Raw genomic sequence first — 8156 nt, 5'->3', positions numbered from 1 at the left:
TGACTGATATCTGTTACACTTCTCTATTTCAGGTGTTAATGTTACCCAGATTCACTCTAATGATGTCTAATCACATGTTTCATATGCCAAAAAACATTTTGGTCTGATGTGAACAGCTGCAAAAAAATTCCTTCTAATTCACTCGAAATGGGTTTAATGTTTCCCAAAAAAACATCTAATGTCTAAATGTCATTTTGCTGTATTTGGATGTTTTCCCACCATTTTTATGCAATGCAAATTGTTTTCCTATTTAAAGTGTGTTTGGAAAGGTTTACCAAGAATTCACTTTCAGTCTAACTTTAAGTGAAAATGGAATTATTGTATATCCACTAAAACAGACAAAACAATCAAAAACAATCAATGCATTTCATTGTTTTTCAGTCTCGTCACCTGCCCTAATAAAATGACCGAGTGACCTAATTTTATGGTATAAAAGCAGCTCGCTGATGAGTAAGCGAGCATTTCGAATAGCCCCCTTTTAAAATCAACAGCTTTTTTTTTTTCCTCCAACAGACTCCCAGAATCCTTTGCGCGGTGTATGACGGCGGGTTGTGTTTGTGGGGCATGAACAGACAGTAAAAGAGGCATGAAGTGGTAACTATTCTTGCGCGTTCACTTGAACTATATGCTCGTTACCGTCATGTCGTCGTTCGTGACAGAAGTGCTCGCCAGCTCAGGAAAACTGGAGAAAGATGACCTCCCCTGCAAAATCTCCAAACTGTCACGCAAGGTGGAAGAAACGAAGGTAAACAGTGAAGTTAGTGAAGTTAGCTATCATCTGTCAAGTTAACTTGACGCTAAAAATAATTAATGTTCAATTCAATACTTTAAAAAGCAGACTTTAAATAAAAGGCTATTGTTCTGTTTGTTTGCACTCTCCAGTAGGGGTAAAATCTTTGGTATCGTTACTAACGTTGATGTTAGCATACATTGACCGTTAACCAAAGTGCTTCTAACCCCGTTCTCATAGCATATAAAGTCATTTAAGAATAGCAAACGTGTAATGAAGCTTCGCTGGACAATGAGCGCTGTGTTAATTCGTGTTTTAATCGTGAACAGAGGGTTATTGATGTGACACTGTCTGGCTGACGTGTCATGCTGCTGATCTCATCGCCTGCCAGTGCCAGTCTAATCTCTGACTTCACACAGATTAAATGTTATTAACCTCATTTTGTGCAACAATGTGTTCTTTTGTGTTTGATTCTTGATTGCATTTTGTGATTTGCTAGATATATATTTTTCTCTATACAGGAAGAGGTTACAGACATGATAAATAAAAAATATGTTGAGTTTATACCCAGTATGGAGGGAGCTGAGGAGCTTTTGGACCAGGTTGAAACAGTCTCCAAAGATATTGATTTATTAAAAAGCTGCATTGAAAATGAGGTACCTTTTTTTTTTTTTTTTTTTTACTGTCAATAATCAATTAAGGAGTCGATTTCAAATGAAAAAAAAAAAAGAGACTTCTAGAAGTTTACCATGTAAACTAAGTGTTTGCATTCATAGGTTCAGCAGAACCTCCATGATGCTGTAACAGAGTATGCCAAGCTTAAACAGCAGCTAGAGAAAAACACTGCAGTTATAGACCTCCTCCAGCATCTCCAAGAGGTAATGCTTCTGGGATTTTGTATATACTTAAAGGATTTTCTAACCATAAAGCTAGATTTATTTTTTATAGCATGTGCATTCTTGTGATGTAAATGATTATGTATAAAAATTAAAAAACGCTCATAGTAATTTGCCTGTTTACATAAGTTCGGGCACAATGATTTGTATAAAAGAATCATAATTTCATCATTTGATTTTGCTCTTTAAGTTTGACACGGCAGTGGAGGAGTATCACAGGGCCTTGCAGGAAAAGAATTATGTGGTTGCAGCCAAGCAACATGGAAAGGTAAGTCACATTCAACATTAAAATCATAATATCATCTTGTGAATTTAACAGGTTTCTTTAATGTATTTAATTGTATTTATGAAAAAATGAAATTTATTCAAATGACAAATTTATTGTCATTTCATGCAGTTAATTTGAATAACATTTTGGTCAATTAACAGCTCTATGAATTTCTATAAAATGAGTAAATCACACACTCCTACTTGCATTATACAGGCACGGGCTAGTGTCAATGCCCTGAAAGCCTGGAAAGACGCAGAGTTGCCTTTAGTTGGGGCCCTCAGCTCAGAGATCACCATACAGAGAGAAAATCTCATCTACCACCTCGGGGAAGAGTGGCAGAAACTGGCAGTCTGGAAGCTTCCTTCCACTAAAAGTAACTATTTTACTTGAAGATTCACCATCTCAATTTTTTTAAACGAGGTTTCATTTTTGAACTTTTCTTTGACCTTTTCATTTTTTATCAGAATATCATAACTATTTTCCAGTCAAATGACAGGCTTGTCTCTGCTGTATGCCAGACTTTTCCAATCATTAAGGGTAAAGGAGTAGTTTGCGTAAACCTGGCCCTTTTCTAAGAATAGACCACAAGCTCACAGTCAGATATGCCTCTATCCAATCAACAACCAGTGGTTTGAACCAAGTCCTGCCTTTTCTTTTTTTCTTTTTTTTCTGATAATCTGTTACACTCGGATATACATCAAAATATAGAGGGAAAAAATCTGCCGCTGGTGTCTAAATAGAGAAAAGTGGTTTCTATGAAAACATTCGGCCCCTGCCTGCTTGTCTAATTTCTTCTGATTTCTATTTTGTTTTTAGCTGAGCTTACTAGTGTGAAGTCTTTCCTGAAGACAGCACTTCATTTGAACAGAGGAGGATCTAAGGGAGATGAATCTGTCCCACATGCTCTTCTTCCCAGCATCCTCCAGGCCCTCTCCATTCAAGGAGAGCTTCATAAAAAGATTAAACTGTTTGGTAAGAATATGTTTGGTGTTCTAGCCCATTTGTACCTTCAGATTGATTTGTTTACATCTTGGTCTATTAGTTGACTGCCTGACTTTGTCAATCCTTTAGGGCAAGTGTTGTTTAAGTACATGCTGAAGCCTCTAATCATATACCCCTCGTTGGAGGTGGAAGTGAGCAGTCCGCCGGAGCAGGGGGCAGTCTTGAGCCTGCACTGTACAGAAACCAAAGCAGATCATCCTGATCCCAACCAGGTTTACACCAAAGTGCTCACCGTGCTTACAACACTACATGAACACGTTTTTGGTACGTCCAGAAATCCAAAAAGTTAATTCTGTTTAACCATAGACTTTGTAGTGAACTTACCCTTTAAGTGTTATGGCACTATATGCACATTTTTATAGGTCAGGCATAAAAACTATATTTTATACAATATATAATGTGGGTCCCTAATATGTCATTGTATCCAACAAGCAGTCTTATAAAAGGCCGAAGTAGGCTGATGGTGTTGCGTTTTTTTTGTTTTTTTCCTTCTTCAGATGTCTCAATAGATGAAAAGAAAATGTCTGAGATTTTAGGAGACCTGATATGGGAGGAGATGTCTGAATGCATCATTCGTAAATGCTTGGTTCATTCCATACCGGCTAATAGTAGTCAGCTAGCCGAGTATAGCGAGGTAAGACTGCAGGGCCATAGAAATATCTGTACTTCTGCATATGACAACTGTGCAGCATTCTGTGTAATACAATACTCAATTGTATTTCCAGGTCATTAAACAGACAGAAGATTTTGAGAGCAGTCTGAAGAAGATGGGGTACCTCGCAGGGGACTCGGCGGACCTCTTAAAATACGCCCGGAATGTCAACTGCCATTTCGCAAGCAAAAAATGCCAAGATGTCATTGTGGCTGCACGGAAACTGATGACGTCTGAGATGCACAACACCGTGAAAGTAAGACCTTTCTAATGTTCAATGTTTCTAATGTTAATTCAGCTATGAAAGGTTTTAAGTTGCAGGCTTGTGTATGCTCTTCACATCCAGATCACCCCAGAGTATAAACTCTCTATCCCTAAACTTCCATGTCCCAGTGGAGGAGAGAAGGAGAGGAAGGAGTCTTGTAAGAAAAGTGGCCATTACGATCAGCAGAGCCTGGAAAATGAGAAGCAGTTGGGTCCAAACACTCTGTGCCTTCCTGTGTGTCGCATTAGTGAGTCAGTGCAGCAGCTAATGGACCTTGCCATACAAACCCTGTCTGAGGCAGTGGGCAGCTCCCCCCAATGGTACGAAGCATGCATTACAGGCACTACAGTCATGGCCCAAAGTTTTGGCAGTGACATAAATTGTGTTTTGCAAAGTTTGCCGCTTCAGTATTTGTAGATATTTGTATCTGTAGGTATTTTTATTACCATTCTCTATTCATGGCAGTGTTTTTGGGCAGAATAATGAGAGACCCCACTCCCTTGGTTGAAAAGCAACCCCGCACATGGATGGTCTCAGGATTCTTCACTGTTGGCAGTTACGGGAGTCATGGTAGTGTTCACCTTTTTCTTTTCTGAACAGTCGATTTTCCGGATGTCCCAAACAGTCAGAAGGGAGCTTCATCAGAGAAAATAACTTTGCACCAGTCTTCTGCCGTAAAATCTTTGTACTTCCTACAGAATTTCAGTCTGTCCTTGACATTTTTCTTGGAGAGAAGTGGCTTCTTTGCTGCCCTTCTTGACACCAGGCAAATTTCAAAAAGTCTTGGTCTCACTGTACACGCAGATGCTCTCACATCAACCTGCTGTAATACCTGAGCAAGATCTGCACTGCTGAGGACATGATTCTGTAGCTGACTCCTCAAGAGGAGACAGTCCTGGTGCTTGCTGGACACTGGGATGTCCTGAAGACTTCACTGCAGTCGAACCTCTCTCCTTGAAGTTCTTGATTATCTAGTAAATGGTTCTTTCAGGTGCAATATTCTTTGTAGGAATTTCCTTGCATGTGAGCCCATTTTGTTGCAAAGTGATGTTCTGCACGCGTTTCTTTGGAGGTAACCATTGCTAACAAGAACACAAGGATTGGAAGTACTTCTTCCCTCCTTTTATGGCAATCAGTCTGCTCTTACAATCTAATACTCGTTCACACTTGCACATGTGCTGCTGATATTATTACTTAATGTTAGCGGTCACATTTTGTGTCTGGATCAAAAAACAGTGAAATTGTTATTTATTTATTTTTGGCCAATGAAGCTTTGAGCAATTATTAAATGCAACGGATCACACAATAATCTAGAAACACTGTGAATGAACACTACAACAGCTTAAGCAGCAAAACTCTGCAAAACACACTGTACTGTTTGTCACTGCCAAAACTTTTGGCCATGACTGTACAATTAAGATATGATTTTAGGTCCATGTGGAAGCTGTAATTGCTGAACTTCATAAATGTGTGGTCTTTTTCTTGCAGTGCAGTCCAGCTTTTCTACACTGTCCGAAACATTTTTCACCTGTTCTATGATGTTGTGCCTACATATCACAAGTAAGTTGAGGTCCTTTTTTTTTTTTTTTTTCTAAGTAGCGGTATTCTTGGTATACTGTTCGTGTTTTTTGTTTTTTGATAACAATTTTCCTGCTATACTATATATATTTTTTTATGTTTTCATTACTAAGGGAAAACTTCCTGAAGTTGCCTCACTTGGCTGCAATCCAACACAATAACTGCATGTTCATCGCTCACCACCTTTTAACCTTGGGTTTCCAGTTTAAACCTCACCTTCCTTTGAAAGATGGAGTGGCTTATTTTGTAGACTTGGTCCCAGGCTTCAGAAGACTGGGTAAGGGCACACAAACATGTTTTGATACTGGTCAAACTAGTCTTTTTTTTTTTTTTTTTTTTTTTTTTTTTTTAACTAATTAATAATACTTAATTCAGCATTACAATTAAGGATGCACTATAATTCAGTGTAGTTCAAGTCAAAATTAAAATTCAAAGTAACAGTAAAGACAAGATCAGATAAATGCTTTTTTTTTTTTTTTTTTTTTTTTTACTTTTTTTATTCTTCAAAAATGTTAAGCAGAAAAACTATTTTCAACATTGATGATAATAACAAATATTTCTACAGCACCTAATGGTATTTTAGAATGATTTCTGAAGTATCATGTGACACTGAAGACTCTAGGAATTGCTGAAAATTTTGCTTTTTGTGGTAAAATACATTTAATACAATAGAAAATGTATTTTACATTTATTTTACTGTACAATATTAGTGTATTTTGATCAAATAAATGCAGTCTTGTTAGAGCAAAAGAGACTTAAAACAGTCTTACCTTCCCCAAACCTTTGAACAGTAGTGTACATAGCAAATTTAAAAAAAAAATTTTTCCCCTCTGTTTTTTAAATAAGGTGCTCGGTGCTTTGTGGCACAAATGAATGTTCAAAAAGCGGAGATGTTGGAGAGGCTGTCCACTGCACGTAACTTTTCTAACTTGGATGATGAAGACAATTTCTCTGTAGCCAGCAAGGCTATCAGACAAGTATGATCAAACACCACAAATTCACTATCCTTGAATAAACAGAGGCTTATATTTAGTTACCAGCATGTAAGCATATTTGCGCCTAGTGTGCTTGTCACTGCGGTTTAATTGCTGTTGTGTACTTCAGGTAATTCATCAGCTGAGGAGGCTGGGAAAAGTTTGGCAAGATGTCTTGCCTGTGAACATATACTGCAAAGCCATTGGGACTCTCCTCAATACTGCAATATCAGAACTCGTTAACAAAATTATGATGTTGGAGGTAAGGCAATACATAATGCCGGTGATGCCACCAAACATTTTGAAAGGGTAAACCAAGTGCTCTCATTCCAGGACATCTCCAATATGGATGGTGAGCGACTGCGAACACTGTGTCAAACCATCATAGAAGAAGGGCCACTGGTGTTCAATCCATTGCCGGATGAAAACAAGAACAAAAAATATCAAGAAGAGGTTCCAGTCTATGTAAAGAAATGGATGACCTTAAAAGAGATCTCCATGGTGCTAAATGCTAATCTACAGGAGATTGTGGACAGGTGATGCACTTAATCTTTAAATATGGTTAATTTTATGGAATTCTATGGGATTATGCATGTAGTCTATAGATTTAATTGAAGCTCACATTAAAAAATATTTTCTTTTAATATAGGTGGGCAGAAGGAAAAGGACCTCTGGCACTGGAGTTCTCCTGTAATGAGATGAAGAGCCTTATTCGAGCCCTGTTCAAGAACACCGAGAGACGAGCAGCAGCCCTCGCTAAAATCATCAAATAGACAGCAGTTCCAGGGCAAAATAATGCTACATGTGACTTTTCCTTACATATATTGTATTATATAATTTTCTATTTTGCTGAAAAATGCATTCCAATAAATGCTGTTCTAAGCACATGCAAGTTCTCTTATCAGTATACCTTGTAATCAGTAAATGTATTAATACTTGGTGAAAAAAAAAAACCCCTCTATAATATATAATCTTATTGAAGTTTCTAAACCCCTCCATCCCCCTCCTCGATACCCTTGAAAAATGTGAACACAAATGGAATTTTGAAGCAGAATGGTATAGACTGACTCCCTTAAGCAGTATTCACTTTCAATGTATTTTTGCCATACAATTAAAGGGAATTTTGCCTGTGGCCTTACATCTCCATTTGTGATCTGTGAAAGAAAGTCCTATGGGGTTGAAACAACACGATGGAGAGTAAATTTTATTGATGTAGTGAGAAGTGGAGCATACCTTACAATTCTTTATTTTTTTAATCTCAATGCATTGGTAATGTAAGAATGTGAATATGGAAAGCCATTGTAACGTTTAATCTATAAGCCACACTAGTATCTTTTTTTCATGTTATTAGTACTTATTCATTGGCTACTAGTGTTTATTCTTCAAGTACTAGTCTTTTGTGAAGTTACTAGTAATCATTAGATACCAGTACTTATTCTAATAGTGACTAGTATTGAATTATACTCTTAACAAAAAAAAAAGAACTACTAGTAACTTTTTACACTTGAGATACCATGAACTTTATAGATATTAGTACTTTTTAAATGTGCATTTCTGCCCAGTATGGTAATCGTATGTTGAATATTAATGAGCCAGCAACATACAGGAGAGAGATTAAACAGGAAACTGAAACAAGGAGATGGATGTAATTTTTTGAGAAAACCAAATAGAAAAGAAGCAATTATTTGTACATTATTTGACAGTTTTATAAACACTATAATTTTGTAAACCTAGTAGCCTAATGAGTTTGTTGGTCTTTGAGTGACCTGTGGTGGCAGAAACGAGATA

General features: G+C 37.2%; 1 protein-coding gene across 1 annotated transcript; it reads left to right on the top strand.

The window, feature by feature from the left end:
- The first annotated feature begins 464 nt into the window (after positions 1-464).
- LOC127942342 (centromere/kinetochore protein zw10 homolog) lies at positions 465-7501 on the top strand. The gene is made up of 16 exons (XM_052538028.1): positions 465-745; positions 1252-1386; positions 1507-1608; positions 1817-1894; positions 2111-2270; positions 2714-2869; positions 2969-3163; positions 3397-3533; positions 3625-3807; positions 3898-4136; positions 5305-5376; positions 5508-5671; positions 6241-6371; positions 6499-6630; positions 6702-6904; positions 7018-7501. Exons 1-16 carry the CDS (start codon positions 626-628, stop codon positions 7139-7141), a joined length of 2331 nt encoding a protein of 776 aa, XP_052393988.1. The 5' UTR covers positions 465-625; the 3' UTR covers positions 7142-7501.
- Positions 7502-8156: the final 655 nt, after the last annotated feature.

Source organism: Carassius gibelio, chromosome A21 (genome assembly GCF_023724105.1).
Source record: "Carassius gibelio isolate Cgi1373 ecotype wild population from Czech Republic chromosome A21, carGib1.2-hapl.c, whole genome shotgun sequence".
Lineage (NCBI taxonomy): Eukaryota > Metazoa > Chordata > Actinopteri > Cypriniformes > Cyprinidae > Carassius > Carassius gibelio.
This window is presented reverse-complemented; position numbering and strand designations above follow the sequence as displayed.